At 46.8% G+C, this 17,367-nt stretch overlaps 1 protein-coding gene across 4 annotated transcripts in view; it reads left to right on the plus strand.

Moving 5' to 3' along the window:
* LPP (LIM domain containing preferred translocation partner in lipoma) overlaps positions 1-17,367 on the plus strand; it is a 398,174-nt gene that overhangs the window by 216,364 nt on the left and 164,443 nt on the right. For all 4 annotated transcript variants that reach the window (XM_067466127.1, XM_067466130.1, XM_067466126.1 and 1 more), the window contains exon 6: positions 414-536. In XM_067466127.1, the coding sequence (XP_067322228.1) occupies positions 414-536 (123 nt within the window). The remainder of the gene's footprint in view (positions 1-413; positions 537-17,367) is intronic.

A 17,367-nucleotide genomic window follows, 5' to 3' on the forward strand; every position in this document is an offset into this window, starting at 1 on the left:
ATGGTTCCTGGAGTTAGCAAAGCCTTCTATTTGTTATTCTAACAGCTTTTTGAGAACTGAATGTTTTTAGAGAAAGTGCTCCTAAGGCAGAGATGTGCGCTTGCTAATTGCACTTTTCTTGCTCTTTTCAAATGGCTTTTCATTACATGTTTGCAACTGCTTTGAATGCTCTTGTTTCCTTTCGTTCCATTTCAGCTTTTGTATATAAATGGGCAATATTTGTTTCAAGTTAGGAGCTGGTTTGAGTCCTAGTTTTTGGCGGAGAATAGTACATAAATAAAGGTGATAATGAGCATGATACTTGGTTCCAGTTGGAAATTGCCCTTGAGTCCTGGTTTTGGGGGGAAATGGAAAATGCAAATACAAATGATGATGATGATAACGGATTGATTGATGAATGGTGCCTCTTCTAGGTCAAGACTGGTCCCAAGACCTTGGAAGAGAGGCGTTCCAGTTTGGATGCTGAAATAGACTCCTTGACCAGCATCTTGGCTGATTTAGAAAGCAGCTCACCTTACAAGCCTCGCTCCCAACAGGTAAGAAGGGAAGGGGATTTCTCCTTACCTAAGTGCTTACAGGTAACATGGATCTTTCTATCCTTGCCTCTAAAAGCTGGCCTGCATTATCCAAAATCATTGGGGCCAGAAGTATTTTGGAGTTGGCATTTGTCCAGGTTTTGGAATATTTGCAAGTATTGGGCTGCAAACCATTGTCAGCTGCTATCCAACAAGCGGACCAGAATCCAGTCTGTCATAAAGAGGAATGTAGTACCTAAATCCACATTGAACTGGATTAGATGGCAGTGTGGACTCAGATAATCCAAATCAAAGCAGATATTGTGTGTTACCTGCCTTGATATTCTGGATCATATGGCTTTTCTGATTTTATATCAGGATGCTCACTAATGCTTCCTCTTCATCTTGGAAAGAAGTGACGAGTGGAGTGCCGCAGGGTTCCGTCCTGGGCCCGGTCCTGATCAGGATCTTCGTTAATGACTGAGATGAAGGGCTAGAAGGCAGGATCATCAAGTTTTGCAGACGACACCAAATTGGGAGGGAGAGCCAAGACTCCAGAGGACAGGAGCAGGATTCAAAACGATCTTGACAGATTAGAGAGATGATGGGCCAAAACTAACAAAATGAAGTTCAACAGGGACAAATGCAAGATACTCCACTTAGGCAGGAAAAACAAAATGCAAAGATACAGAATGGGGGAAAATGCCTGGCTCAAGAACAGTACGTGTGAAAAAGATCTTGGAGTCCTCGTGGACAGCAAGTTAAACATGAGCCAGGAATGTGATGCGGCGGCAAAAAAAGCCAATGGGATTTTGGCCTGCATCAATAGGAGCATAGTGTCTAGATCTAGGGAAGTCCTGCTCCCCATGCTCTATTCCCCTTTGGTGAGACCACACCTGGAATATTGTGTCCAATTCTGGGCACCACAATTCAAGAGAGATATTGACATGCTGGAATGTGTCCAGAGAAGGGCGACTAAAATGATCAAGGGTCTGGAGAACAAGCCCTATGAGGAGTGGCTTAAAAAGCTGGGCATGTTTAGCCTGAAGAAGAGAAGGCTGAGAGGAGATATGAGAGCCATTTATAAATATGTGAGAGGAAGCCACAGGGAGGAGGGAGCAAGCTTGTTTTCTGCTTCCCTGGAGACTAGGACGCAATGGAACAATGGCTTCAAACTACAAGAAAGGCAATTCCATCTGAATATGAGGAAGAACTTCCTGACTGTGAGAGCTGTTCAGCAGTGGAACTCTCTGCCCCGGAGTGTGGTGGAGGCTCCTTCTTTGGAAGCTTTTAAACAGATGCTGGATGGCCATCTGTCAGGGGTGATTTATTGCAATATTCCTGCTTCTTGGCAGAAAGGGTTTGGAATGGATGGCCCATGAGGTCTCTTCCAACTCTTTGATTCTATGATTCTATGAAGTCATAGTATATCACAATTGTTTGCAATGAAAGTTGTTTTTAGTGATACCTGATGTGAAAACAACAACAACCAATTTCCATTCAGTTTGGGTTTTTCCTCCTCCTCTGTCTGTCCGTCCCTCCTCTTCCTTCCTTTCCCTTTTGCAGATGCTCAGATCCGCAACATCTGCCGCTGTGTATTCAGAGTTAATCCATTCAATAAGACCTGAAAGTAAATAAATAAACCAAAGGCACACAGACTCAACCCCTTCCTCTGCTTCCCTTGTGTTATGAGCATCGTTTTTGCACAGATGGAAGGGGCAGCTCGAGAGCGGCGGAGGAATGGGTTGCTTTCCTTCCATTCTCTTTGCCAGGAATACTAACTATGCCCTGTTCCCAATTATAACTGTTGTTTGTTGCAAGGTGACAAAAATATTAAATACAGATTTGTAGTTCCTGTTTGGGTTTCTGCAAGAAGCACTTCCCCCCCACAAAAATAATTCTTGGGTTGCATGTACATTGTTGAATTAATGCAGTTTGGCACCACTTAAATCGCCATGGCTCCACGCTGTGGAAGCATTGGATCTGTAATTTGCCGAGGCACCGGCTTACTACAGGTGCAACTACACTGAATAACAAATGCAATTTAACACACCTCTTTAACTGCCATGGCTCAGGACCTTCGAGTCATGGGAGTTGTAGTTTTACAAGGCATTTTGCCTTTTCACTGCTAAGGGAGTTAAGCTACAATTCCCAGGATTCAATAGCAGTGAGCTATGACATTTGCAGCAACATCAAAGTGCATTGAGCGAGCTACAACTCCCAGGATTCCATAGCAGTGAACCATGGCATTTGCAGCAAGGGCAAAGTGCATTGGGTAAGCTACAACTCCCAGGATTCGATAGCAGTGAGCCACGGCATTTGCAGCAATGTCAAAGTGCATTGAGCAAGCTACAACTCCCAGGATTCTATAGCAGTGAGCTATGACATTTGCAGCAACGTCAGAGTGCATTGAGAAAGCTATAACTTCCAGGATTCTATAACAGTGAGCCATGGTATTTGCAGTAAGGTCAAAGTGTATTGAGCAAACTACACCTCCCAGGATTCCATAGCAGTGAGCAACGGCATTTGCAGCAATGTCAAAGTGCATTGAGCAAACTACAACTCCCAGGATTCTATAGCAGTGAACCATGGCATTTGCAGCAATCTCAAAGTGCATTGAGCAAGCTACAACTCCCAGGATTCCATAGCAGTGAGCCATGGCATTTTCAGCAACATCAAAGTGCATTGTGCAAACGACAAGTCCCAGGATTCCAAACAGTGAACCATGGCATTTGCAGCAATGGCAACGTACATTGGGCAAGCTACAACTCCCAGGATTCGATAGCAGCGAGCCATGGCATTTGCAGCAACATCAAAGTGCGTTGAGCAAACTACAACTCCCAGGATTCCATAGCAGTGAACCACGGCATTTGCAGCAACATCAAAGTGCATTGAGGGAGCTACAACTCCCAGGATTCTGTAGCAATGAGCCACTACATTTGCAGCAACGTCAAAGTGCATTGAGCAAACTATAAATCTCAGGATTCAATAGCAGTGAGCCGTTGAATTTGCAGGAATGTCAAAGTGCATTGAGCAAGCTACAACTCCCAGGATTCTATAGCAGTGAGCCATGGCATTTGCAGCAATGTCAAAGTGCATTGAGCAAACTACAACTCCCAGGATTCCATAGCAGTGAGCCACGGCATTTGCAGTAACGTCAAAGTTCATTGAGCAAGCTACAACTCCCAGGATTCCATAGCAGTGAGCCATTGCATTTGCAGCAATATCAAAGTGCATTGGGCAATCTACAAGTCCCAGGATTCAGTAGCAATGAGCCATGGCATGTGCAGCAACGTCAAAGTCCATTGAGCAAGCTACAGCTCCCAGGATTCCATTGCAGTAAGCCATAGCATTTGCAGCAACATCAAAACGCATTGAGGAAACTACAAGTCCCAGGATTCAGTAGTGATGAGCCATGACATTTGCAGCAACGTCGAAGTGCATTGATTCTAGAGTGCAGATGCAACCTATGTTTGGACTGAATCCCATTGACTTGCCATGCCATCAGCCATGGACTGGTGAGGCCTGACTCAAAGCACTCACAACATAATGTACACAATGTATTGTCGAAGGCTTTCGTGGCTGGAATCACTTGGTTGTTGTAGGTTTTTCAGGCTGTATGGCAAGCAATAGATGCAGGCAAAACGTCAGGAGAGAATGCCTCTAGAACATGGCCATATAGCCTGAAAAAACCTACAACAACCCAATAATGCGCACATCTTGGCTTTCAAGATACCAGTGTGCATGTAAAGTGCAAGAATTTATGCAATCAAAGCACTCCTGACTTCAGCTTAAACTTGTTCTCTGAAGCTTTTTAAGCAGAGGCTAGATGGCCACCTGTTGGGAGGGCTTGGATTGTGCCTTCCTGCCTGGCAGAAGGGGGTCGGACTGGATGATCCTTTGAGATCCCTTCCAAAAATCTGGGATTCTCTGATTCTAGGGATCATTGGCGCGCATGGTGCCAGGCCATCCTTGCTTCCTGGAAGAAACGAAGAGAGGAGCGATGCGCTTTTGGAGCGCCAGACTGGCATGGAACAAGCGCAAGATGTTCCCAGTACAGAGCGGTGGAGCTGTGGGTGGGGGAATGCCACTTTCAGATGGTTTTTAGGCGGGCCTTCTGCCTTCCCTTCTGCTGCCGAGTGTGTGTGTGTGTTTGTGAGTCTTTGGGGTTTCTTTGGGAGGGGGCAGGCTGGGTATCGATTGCCTTTCGCTGCATCGGATGGCAGGAACATATTGCGTTTTGGCGGCGGGTAGCGGGATGTGCTTGTGCTTTTTTGTATATATTAAAGTTCCATTGACTGAAGGAGGAGGAAGCCAGACGGTTCTTATCTCCTTTTGCTGGCTGACAAGCCTTCGTTTCTGCAACGGGTAGATGGAACAAGAGTAACACACATACACACACGGGCTTGCCAGGATTGTGCATTCCTTGTGCGTTTGAATTGCCAAGAGAAGGGGAATTTGTAGGACGTCGAAGATGCCTCTGTTCCCATCTCGCCTCCTGGTTTTCCGTCTGCTTGCTGGCTTGTTTTACAGCGTTCATTGATTTCTAAATCATCTCCATCCGACACACAACAGAGTGAAACCTGGGAGCAGAGCGCATGCTTTGCATGCTAAAGAGCCCAGCTCTGGTCTGCAACCATTCTAATGCAAAATGAGAGGTGCATCTACAGCAGTGGTTCTCAACCTGGGGGTCGCGACCCCCAGGGGGGTCGTTGGACCATTTTTGGGGGATCGCGAAGCTGCCTTGGTTGGCTCCGCCCCCCGCCAAAATGGCTGTCGACCCTTGCAGTTTGGGCAAGGGAGGGCTGCTAGCCCCCCACGCCTTTCCGAGTTTGGAAGGGTGCTCACAGCCTTGCCATGAGTGCAGCCTTTCTGCCCGCCCGCACCTTTCCAAATTTGGGAGTTGTAGTTGCTGGAATTTACAGTTCACCTTCAATCACACGGCATTCTGAACCCCACCAACAATAGAATTGGGCTGAACTTCCCAAACAGAACCCGCATATGGGCCACAGCAATGCGTGGCAGGGGACGGCTAGTGAATAATAAAAATTATAAAAACTATATCTTCTTGTTCAAATGCTCAGGGCTCAATGCTCCATTTGTAATTTTGCAACTTCTTTAGCCTTTTCTGCCAGAAGGTAAATGTTGTAGAATTAATGCAGATTGACATTAACTGTCATGGCTCAATGCTATGGAATGCTGGGAGCTGTAGTTTGCAAGGTCTGTCGCCTTCTTTCCCAAAATTACAAATGCTCCATTTGTAATTTTGCCATTGGAAGGCTTCTTTCATGTCCCCGTATGGGAAGCGGGAGCTGACAGAGGGAGCTCATCCGTGCTCTCCCCGGATTCGGTATTCATTTCTGCAGGTAAAAGGGCTTAATCCACTGCACCACTAAGGGCTCTCAAACTAAAACTCATAGGATCATAGAATCAAAGAGTTGGAAGAGACCTCCTGGGCCATCCAGTCCAACCCCATTCTGCCAAGAAGCAGGAATATTGCATTCAAATCACCCCTGACAGATGGCCATCCAGCCTCTGTTTAAAAGCTTCCAAAGAAGGAGCCTCCACCACACTCCGGGGCAGAGAGTTCCACTGCTGAACGGCTCTCACAGTCAGGAAGTTCTTCCTCATGTTCAGATGGAATCTCCTCTCTTGTAGTTTGAAGCCATTGTTCCGTGTCCTAGTCTCCAAGGAAGCAGAGAACAAGCTTGCTCCCTCCTCCTCCCTGTGGCTTCCTCTCACATATTTATTTATTTATTTGCTTTATTTCTATACCGCATTTTTCAGCCTGATTCGGCGACTCAATGCTGACTCATATTTATACCTGGCTATCATATCTCCTCTCAGCCTTCTCTTCTTCAGGCTAAACATGCCCAGTTCCTTAAGCTGCTCCTCATAGGGCTTGATTCCACAACAGTGTGTCTTAGCAGTTAAAGTTGCATTGTATTGTCGAAGGCTTTCATGGCTGGAATCACTAGGTTCTTGTGGGTTTTTTTCGGGCTATAGGGCCATGTTCTAGAGGCATTTCTCCTGACGTTTCGCCTGCATCTATGGCAAGCATCCTCAGAGGTTGTGAGGTCTGTTGGAAGTAGGAAAAATGGGTTTATATATCTGTGGAATGGCTGGGGTGGGGCAAGGAGCTCTTCCCTGCTGCAGTTAGGTGTGAATGTTTAGCTGATCACCTTCATTAGCATTTGAAGGCCTGCCTGAGCCTGGGAAAATCTCTTGCTGGGAGGTGTTAATCTGTGCCTGGTTTTTTCCTCTCTGTTGTTTGGCTGTTATAATTTTAGAGTTTTTTAATACTAGTAGCCAGATTTTGTTCATTTTCATGGTCTCTTCCTTTCTGTTGAAATTGTCCACATGCTTGTGGATTTCAATGGCTTCTCTGTGTAGTCTGACATGGTGGTTGGTGTGGTCCAGCATTTCTGTGTTCTCAAATAATATGCTGTGTCCAGGCTGGTTCATCAGGTGCTCTGCTATGGCTGCTGAACGGCTCTCACAGTCAGGAAGTTCTTCCTAATGTTCAGAGAGGAGATTCCATCTGAACATTAGGAAGAACTTCCTGACTGTGAGAGCCGTTCAGCAGTGGAACTCTCTGTCCCGGAGTGTGGTGGAGGCTCCTTCTTTGGAAGCTTTTAAGCAGAGGCTGGATGGCCATTTGTCAGGGGTGATTTGAATGCAATATTCCTGCTTCTTGGCAGAATGGGGTTGGACTGGATGGCCCATGAGGTCTCTTCCAACTCTTTGATTCTATGATTCTATGATTCTATGACTTCTCTGGTTGAAGTAGTCTGCAGTGCCTTTCATGTTCCTTGATGCGTGTCTGGGCAATGCTGCATTTGGTGGTCCCTCTGTAGACTTGTCCACAGCTGCATGGTATACGGTAGACTCCGTATAAAGTTGCATTGCTTCTGCAGTGTAGATGCATCCGAACTCACTCTTGTCAACAAATACAGCTTGAGACCACTTTAAGTGCGATGAATGCTATGAAATCCTATGATCTGTAGTTTGATGAGGCACCTACACACGTTGGAAGAGTGCAGAAGACCTTGCAAAACTCTAACTCCCAGGATTCGACAGCAGCTAATGTGCAAACAAAATGAAAGTTACTCTACTTTCAGTTGGTCAGTGGCACCCTTTGGAGGTTTGGCCATATTAAGGCGCAGTTTTGGTCCAATCGAGTCCCTCTCCTCATTTTGGAGAATGGGGTCCTGAGTCTGCCTTTGGTCACTAGGCAATCTTCTGACTGTAGCAGGATTTGAACCCCAGTCTGGCTCTCATGTCTATTTTTGTGTTCCCAGGATAGATGTGAGAGTCAGCCTTGGGTCTGGATCCTCTTCCCTGGCCCCTGCGCAGCATCCCTTTCCCCCCATCTCTCCCCATCCATCCATCCCTCCATCCATCCCTCCCTCCGCTTGCCTTCCTGCCTGTCTGATTTATCTCTCCATCCGCCCACGCAGCCTCCACGGCAGAACAAGGCGTTTTACATCCTTTGGTACAAAGCTGCAGCGAAGCGGCTGACGGCGAGAGCGGCGCATTATGCCTGACCTGACAATTAGGCAGACTTATTACCATGTCAGTGGGCCAGATGGATCCTTTCTTCTCCTCCGCCCCACCGGAGCCATTGAGGCATTTGCTCTCCTTCCCATTCTGGGCAGAGGGCATGAGGGAGGGCCACTGGCAGGTTGGAAGGGGAAAAAAGGGAGTTTTCTTTGAACTGAACCCCACGGGCTTTGGGCTTTTCCGTATGTCTTCAATGACAACCCCGGCAATGGCTTTCCCAAAAGCTTGACACGGATCGTCCCAGTTGCAAACAGGGGAGGATGAAAGGATGGGTAGAAAAGAGGAAGAGATGGAAAGAAGGAAGGAACGAAAGGATGGGTATGAAAGGAAGATCTGGAAAGAAAGGAGGGAGGAAAGGATGGGTATAGAAGAGGAAGAGATGGAAAGAAGGAAGGGAGGAAAGGATGGATATAAAAGAGGAAAACGTGGAAAGAAGGAAGGGACGAAAGGATGGATATGAGAAGAAGATCTGGAAAGAAGGGAGGGAGGAAAGGATGGATATAAAAGAGGAAAACGTGGAAAGAAGGAAGGGACGAAAGGATGGATATGAGAAGAAGATCTGGAAATAAGGGAGGGAGGAAAGGATGGATATAAAAGAGGAAAACGTGGAAAGAAGGAAGGGACGAAAGGATGGATATGAGAAGAAGATCTGGAAAGAAGGGAGGGAGGAAAGGTTGGACATAAAAGAGGAAAATGTGGAAAGAAGGAAGGGACGAAAGGATGGATATGAGAAGAAGATCTGGAAAGAAGGGAGGGAGAAAAGGATGGATATAAAAGAGGAAAACATAAAAAGAAGGAAGGGAGGAAAGGATGGGTAAAAGAGGAAAGAAGGGATGAAAGAATGAGTGTAAAAGAGGAAGATCTGGAAAGAAGGAAGGGAGGAAAGGATGGGTAAAAGAGGAAAGAAGGGACTAAAGAATGAGTGTAAAAGAGGAAGATCTGGAAAGTAGAAAGGGAGGAAAAGATGATAGAAAAGAGGAAAACATGGAACGAAGGAAGGGACAAAAGAATCGGTATGAGAGCAAGACCTGGAAAGAAGGGAGGAAGGAAAGGACAGGTATAAAAAGAGGAAAATATGGAAAGAAGGAATGGAGGAAAGGATGGGTAAAAGAGGAAAGAAGGGACGAAAGAATGGGTGTAAAGGAGGAAGATCTGGAAAGAAGGAAGGGAGGAAAGGATGGATATAAAAGAGGAAAACATGGAAAGAAGGAAGGAAGGAAAGGATGAGTATAGAAAGGGAAAACATGGAAAGAAGGAAGGGACGAAAGGATGGGTATGAGAGAAAGATCTGGAAAGAAGGGAGGGAGGAAAGGATGGATTTAAAAGAGGAAAACATAAAAAGAAGGAAGGGAGGAAAGGATGGGTAAAAGAGGAAAGAAGGGATGAAAGAATGAGTGTAAAAGAGGAAGATCTGGAAAGAAGGAAGGGAGGAAAGGATGGGTAAAAGAGGAAAGAAGGGACTAAAGAATGAGTGCAAAAGAGGAAGATCTGGAAAGTAGAAAGGGAGGAAAAGATGATAGAAAAGAGGAAAACATGGAACGAAGGAAGGGACAAAAGAATCGGTATGAGAGCAAGACCTGGAAAGAAGGGAGGAAGGAAAGGACAGGTATAAAAAGAGGAAAATATGGAAAGAAGGAATGGAGGAAAGGATGGGTAAAAGAGGAAAGAAGGGACGAAAGAATGGGTGTAAAGGAGGAAGATCTGGAAAGAAGGAAGGGAGGAAAGGATGGATATAAAAGAGGAAAACATGGAAAGAAGGAAGGGAGGAAAGGATGAGTATAGAAAGGGAAAACATGGAGAGAAGGAAGGGACGAAAGGATGGGTATGAGAGGAAGATCTGGAAAGAAGGGAGGGAGGAAAGGATGGATTTAAAAGAGGAAAACATAGAAAGAAGGAAGGGAGGAAAGGATGGGTAAAAGAGGAAAAAGGGACAAAAGAATGAGTGTAAAACAGGAAGATCTGGAAAGAAGGAAGGGAGGAAAGGATGGGTAAAAGAGGAAAGAAGGGACTAAAGAATGAGTGTAAAAGAGGAAGATCTGGAAAGTAGAAAGGGAGGAAAAGATGATAGAAAAGAGGAAAACATGGAACGAAGGAAGGGACAAAAGGATCGGTATGAGAGCAAGACCTGGAAAGAAGGGAGGAAGGAAAGGACGGGTATAAAAAGAGGAAAACATGGAAAGAAGGAAGGGATGGGTAAAAGAGGAACGAAGGGACGAAAGAATGGGTGTAAAGGAGGAAGATCTGGAAAGAAGGAAGGGAGGAAAGGATGGGTATAGAAGAGGAAGAGACGGAAAGAAGGAAGGGAGGAAAGGATGAGTATAGAAAGGGAAAACATGGAAAGAAGGAAGGGATGAAAGGATGGACATGAGAAGAAGATCTGGAAAGAAGGGAGGGAGGAAAGGATGGATATAAAAGAGGAAAACATGGAAAGAAGGAAGGAAGGAAAGGATGGGTAAAAGAGGAAGACCTGAAAAGAAGGAAGGGAGGAAAGCATGGGTGTAAAAGAGGAAGATCTGGAAAGAAGGAAGGGAGGAAAGGATGGGTAAAAGAGGAAAGAAGGGATGAAAGAATGAGTGTAAAAGAGGAAGATCTGGAAAGAAGGAAGGGAGGAAAGGATGGGTAAAAGAGGAAAGAAGGGATGAAAGAATGAGTGTAAAAGAGGAAGATCTGGAAAGAAGGAAGGGAGGAAAGGATGGGTAAAAGAGGAAGTTCTGGAAAGAAGAAAGGGAGGAAAAGATGATAGAAAGAGGAAAACATGGAAAGAAGGAAGGGAGGAAAGGATGGGTAAAAGAGGAAGATCTGGAAAGGGAGGAAAAGATGGTAGAAAGAGGAAAACATGGAAAGAAGGAAGGGAGGAAAGGATGAGTATAAAAGAGGAAGACATGGAAAAAAGGAAGGGAGGAAAGGATGGGTAAAAGAGGAAGACCTGGGAGGGAGGAAAGGATGGGTAAAAGAGGAAAACATGGAAAGAAGGAAAGGAGGAAAGGATGGGTAAAAGAGGAATGCCTGGAAAAAAGAAAGGGAGGAAAGGGTGGATATAAAAGAGGAAAACATGGAAAGAAGGAAGGAAGGAAGGAAAGGATGGGTAAAAGAGGAAGACTTGAAAAGATTCTATGATTCTATGATTTTGGAACTATCCTGTTTTCCTGATGTGGAGTTGCTGGTTATGTTTACTTTGTTATTGGATTGTTTTTTGGACATTCTATTATTTCCTTTTTGATTGCCTTTTACCTTTTGACACTTGCTATATTTAATCTTCAATAAACTGCTTGCTTATTAAACACATTGTTGTGTTTGTGGGTTCAAAGGTGCTCATCACCGCCTTGGTGTGCAACACCTTCCAACACGAGGTTTCTATGATTCTATGGCTTTGTGATGGTGAGACGAGCAGTGGTATGCGCCCAGGAAAGCAACCAAGGTTCCTGCTCAGCAGCATACTTGGCGTCATAGTTAATTCAACATCATAACATTATTTATTTCCTTTTGTTCTCTCTCCTTCTCCTGCATCTCCTATTCTTGCTACCTGATATTATGACAGCATGGGGTGAGGAACTCAGGGGGAAGCGAGAAGCCCAGTAGCCAAGCGCCTTTTCCAGGATCCAGGGAAGTTAATCACGCAGCCGCCCTCCGCGTCGCTTGCAAGAAACCGAGCCTAGCATTCTGTTCTTTCAGCTAATTAGCCAGCCTTTCTGCCTGGGCACCAAGTCTTTTGCAGGGGAAGGAAGTGGCGGAGGCATGTAATCAGAGGGGAGGGAAGCAGAGGACAAAAGCACTGTGTTTTGCTCATTTGCGGAGACACCCACCAGCCTCAGTGGGCCTTTCTGGAAAACACAGAGGTGTCGATGGGAAGTCTCTTGTGCAAGCAGAAAATTGAGCGGCTGCTCTGGGCGGTCTGTGCCTGCCAGTTCATCTCCATCAACAATACTTCATCATCCAGTTAGGACTTTGACAAGGTTCCCATGACATTCTTGCAAAGAAGCTGATAGAATGAGGGAAAGACAAAGCTCTTGTGACTTGGATTGGGAATTGGATGACTGACTGAACCCAAAGGGTGCTTTTACCCAAAGGCTCTTCTTTCTCTTGGAGAGAAGGCACTATTGGCATGCCATTGGGTTCAGTCCTGCACCCAGGGCTACTGAAGATAGAATCAGAGTTGGAAGAGGCCACAAGGGGCATGGAAACCAACCCCCTTCTGCCATGCAGGAAAAGCCCAATCAAAGCACCCCTGACAGATTACCACTAGACATGGATAGAGTCATGTTGGATAACCCGTTGCTTGGAGAGAAGGCACTATTGGCATCCCATTGGGCTCAGTCCTGCACCCAGAGCTACTGAAGATAGAATCATAGAGTTGGAAGAGACCACATGGGGCATGCAATCCAACCCCCTTTTGCCATGCAGGAAAAGCACAATCAAAGCACCCCCGACAGATGACCACTAGACATGGATAGAGTCGTGTCGGATAACTCTTTGCTCCTAATAATTTTGTTAAAATTACTTTTTTGAAGCGATATTGAAACTTTTTAGAAAGTCCCTTTGCCCCTCCAAAGCTTTTTCTGCCATTTTTGTTACAACTCAGGAAGTGAGTCGGAAATTATTCAGCTTTTCCCCGCTTCTAGTCCCTGGCTTCAGCTCAAGCCAGAGAAGCCAGTTTTAAACCAAAGAAGGAAGAAATTTCCTGGCCTTGGCTCAAACCAGAGAAGCCAGTTTTAAACCAGAGAAGGAAGGAATTTCCTCCGCTTGCTTTTTCCCGTTTCTGGTCCCTGGCCTTGGCTCAAGCCAGAGAAGCCAGTTTTGAACCAGAGAAGGAAGGATTTTCCTCCGCTTGCTCTTCCCTGCTTCTGGTCCCTGGCCTTGGCTCAAGCCAGAGAAGCCAGTTTTGAACCAGAGAAGGAAGGATTTTCCTCCGCTTGCTTTTCCCTGCTTCTGGTCCCTGGCCTTGGCTCAAGCCAGAGAAGCCAGTTTTGAACCAGAGAAGGAAGGATTTTCCTCCGCTTGCTTTTCCCTGCTTTGGTCCCTGGCCTTGGCTCAAGCCAGAGAAGCCAGTTTTGAACCAGAAAAGGAAGGATTTTCCTCCGCTTGCTTTTCCCTGCTTCTGGTCCCTGGCCTTGGCTCAAGCCAGAGAAGCCAGTTTTGAACCAGAGAAGGAAGGATTTTCCTCCGCTTGCTTTTCCCTGCTTCTGGTCCCTGGACTTGGCTCAAGCCAGAGAAGCCAGTTTTAAACCAGAGAAGGAAGGAATTTCCTCTGCTTGCTTTTCCCTGCTCCTGGTCCCTGGCCTTGGCTCAAGCCAGAGAAGCCAGTTTTGAACCAGAGAAGGAAGGATTTTCCTCTGCTTGCTTTTCCCTGCTCCTGGTCCCTGGCCTTGGCTCAAGCCAGAGAAGCCAGTTTTAAACCAGAGAAGGAAGGAATTTCCTCTGCTTGCTTTTCCCTGCTCCTGGTCCCTGGCCTTGACTCAAGCTAGAGAAGCCAGTTTTGAACCAGAGAAGGAAGGATTTTCCTCTGCTTGCTTTTCCCTGCTTCTGGTCCCTGGCTTTGGCTCAAGCCAGAGAAGCCAGTTTTGAACCAGAGAAGGAAGGATTTTCCTCCGCTTGCTTTTCCCTGCTTCTGGTCCCTGGCCTTGGCTCAAGCCAGAGAAGCCAGTTTTGAACCAGAGAAGGAAGGATTTTCCTCCGCTTGCTTTTCCCTGCTTCTGGTCCCTGGCCTTGGCTCAAGCCAGAGAAGCCAGTTTTGAACCAGAGAAGGAAGGCTTTTCCTCCGCTTGCTTTTCCCTGCTTCTGGTCCCTGGCCTTGGCTCAAGCCAGAGAAGCCAGTTTTGAACCAGAGAAGGAAGGATTTTCCTCCGCTTGCTTTTCCCTGCTTCTGGTCCCTGGCCTTGGCTCAAGCCAGAGAAGCCAGTTTTAAACCAGAGAAGGAAGGAATTTCCTCTGCTTGCTTTTCCCTGCTCCTGGTCCCTGGCCTTGGCTCAAGCCAGAGAAGCCAGTTTTGAACCAGAGAAGGAAGGATTTTCCTCCGCTTGCTTTCCCCTGCTTCTGGTCCCTGGCCTTGGCTCAAGCCAGAGAAGCCAGTTTTGAACCAGAGAAGGAAGGATTTTCCTCCGCTTGCTTTTCCCTGCTTCTGGTCCCTGGCCTTGGCTCAAGCCAGAGAAGCCAGTTTTGAACCAGAGAAGGAAGGATTTTCCTCCGCTTGCTTTTCCCTGCTTCTGGTCCCTGGCCTTGGCTCAAGCCAGAGAAGCCAGTTTTAAACCAGAGAAGGAAGGAATTTCCTCTGCTTGCTTTTCCCTGCTCCTGGTCCCTGGCCTTGGCTCAAGCCAGAGAAGCCAGTTTTGAACCAGAGAAGGAAGGATTTTCCTCCGCTTGCTTTTCCCTGCTTCTGGTCCCTGGCCTTGGCTCAAGCCAGAGAAGCCAGTTTTGAACCAGAGAAGGAAGGAATTTCCTCCGCTTGCTTTTCCCTGCTTCTGGTCCCTGGCCTTGGCTCAAGCCAGAGAAGCCAGTTTTGAACCAGAGAAGGAAGGATTTTCCTCCGCTTGCTTTTCCCTGCTTCTGGTCCCTGGCCTTGGCTCAAGCCAGAGAAGCCAGTTTTGAACCAGAGAAGGAAGGATTTCCCTCCGCTTGCTTTTCCCTGCTTCTGGTCCCTGGCCTTGGCTCAAGCCAGAGAAGCCAGTTTTAAACCAGAGAAGGAAGGAATTTCCTCTGCTTGCTTTTCCCCACTTCTGGAGTAAAACAACTACTTTATCAATGACTTGGACAACAGAATAGAGAGCATGCTGATCAAATTTGCAGGTGACACCCAATTGGGAAGGATAGGGAATACCTCAGAGGTCAGGATCGGGATTCAAGATGATCCTCCCAGATTAGAGAGCTGGTTGGCTAACAAAATGGACATCAATGAGGAGAAATGTAAGGTTCTACAGTTAAGCAGAAAAACATTAGCAAACCTCAACTGCAGTGGTTCCCAAGCTTTGATGCTCCGGGTGTTTTGGACTGCAGCTGCCAGCATTCCTGGTCCTTCACCAAGCTGGCTTTCACTATTGGCTGCTAGTTCCTGGCAAATGTCAGGTGGTGCAATACCGGCTAAGCAGTGTAATTTCTCCCGTGGTGTAGGGCACAGACACCCATGATAATGCGGCATGTCTCATTAAGAGCCACATCCACTGTTTTAGCATGGTGAGATGTGTTCAACACTGGGCATGCATACTCAGCAGCAGAGTAGCATAGCGCAAGGGCAGATGTCTTCACTGTGTCTAGTGAAAGTGAAAGGACCAAGGCAGTGACATCTCCAGCTCATCCCCTGTTTGGGTATCAGCCAGCACGGCAATGACTTAAATCAAGAAATAGTTTTCTAAGTTCTACAGAAACACTCGCTGGAACACCGAGAGTCCAAAAGTGGCAGGCTCTAACCCAGAACCTCAATCCCTGGCTGATATCAAATGAGAGACTCCCCCCTGGGCACACAGAAGACTGGGCGACTTGGAAGGCACTGAACAGACTGCGCTCTGGCACCACGAGATGAAGAGCCAACCTTCAGAAATGGGACCACAAAGTGGAATCCACGACATGTGAGTGTTGAGAAGAGCAAACCACTGACCACCTGCTGCAATGCACCCTGAGCCCTGCCACATGCACAATGGAGGACCTCCTTGCGGCAACACCAGAGGCACTCCAAGGGGCCAGATACTGGTCAAAGGACATTTAACCAACTACCAAGCTTGCAAACTTTGTGTTTTGTTTGTTTGTTTGTTAAAAAATGCAATACAACTGTTTGGTTTACTCCTGACACGATAAAGAAATACGAAGCTAGCTATGGCTTTTGGGAAGAGGAGTCCCCAAACAGCTAGAGGAGTGACATTTGGGAATCGGTGTAATGAAAGGAAAGTATGATGGGCAGCTGGTTTCATAAGATCACCAATTACCAGTTTAGAGCAGTGGTTCTCAACCTGTGGGTCCCCAGGTGTTTTGGCCTACAACTCCCAGAAATCCCAGCCAGTTTTCCAGCTGTTAGGGTTTCTGGGAGTTGAAGGCCAAAACATTTGGGGACCCAGAGGTTGAGAACTACTGGTTTAGAGCAATGGTTGTCAACCTGTGGGTCCTCAGATGTTTTGGCCTTCAACTCCCAGTGGAGGCCAACATACCTGGGGACCCACAGATTGAGAGCCGTTCAGCAGTGGAACTCTCTGCCCTGGAGTGTGGTGAAGGCTCCTTCTTTGGAAGCTTTTAAACAGGGGCTGGATGGCCATCTGTCAGGGGTGATTTGAATGCAATATTCCTGCTTCTTGGCAGGGGGTTGGACTGGATGGCCCATGAGGTCTCTTCCAACTCTTTGATTCTATGATTCTATGAGAACCACTGGTTTAGAATGCTGGGCCAAAATGAACAAAATGGATTTCAATGGGGAGAAATGTACTACGTGCAGAGATAATGGAGGGCTGACACCTGGCTTGAAAACAGCCAACGGGAAAGGGATCTAGGAGTCGTAGCAGACCAGAAACTGAACACAAGCCAACGGTGTGATAGCTTGCAACCTCTGAATTGCATCCAGAAATGACCTGGGAGCTTGCTTGCAAGAAGGGAATCCTATGCGATCTGAGTACAGACTTTTGGACCAGCCTAATGCACAAAAAGTAATTGTGGAGCACCATTGACTCAATGTTTGTGGATAGCTCTGCATGCATCTATAGACACACACAATCTGGCTTGCTCTACTGAGCGTGGGTGGGTGGGTTGGTGCGCTCCATGTTTCTTTTTGTGCTCTGCTTTCGGTGCGTCTCTGCACACACAGGCAGTCTAGTCGCCTTCCCACTCCTCCCATCTGTCTCCAGAAAAGAACACTTTGCCAGCCTGCAAGAAACTGCCTTGGTTTGCACCCTGCCTGAGTTTGATAAATTAGCCCGAACGAATGCATAGAATCATAAGCGTTGGAGGAGACCCCAAAGGCCATCTAGTCCAACCCCATTCTGCCAGGCAGGAGGACACAATCCAAGCTTTCCCAACAGATGGCCAACCAGCCTTTGCTTAAAGACCTCCAGAGAAAGAGACCACACTGGACTCAGAGACAACAGCGTATCCCACTCCTAAGCAGCTCTGACCATCATGAAGTTTTTCCTAATGTTGAGCTGGAATCGTTTTTTCCTACAGTTTGAACCCTTTGATCCATTGTGTTCTGGAATCACAGGAAACAAGCTTGCCCCTTCCTCCATGTGACTTCCTTTTGCATATTTTAAAATTGCTTATCATGTGTTTAAGTGCAGGCCAAGGTCTTTAGGCACTGCGCCCAGTGTGCCAATCACCACTG

The sequence above is a fragment of the Anolis sagrei genome, chromosome 3 (assembly GCF_037176765.1).
Source record: "Anolis sagrei isolate rAnoSag1 chromosome 3, rAnoSag1.mat, whole genome shotgun sequence".
NCBI classification, from domain to species: domain Eukaryota; kingdom Metazoa; phylum Chordata; class Lepidosauria; order Squamata; family Dactyloidae; genus Anolis; species Anolis sagrei.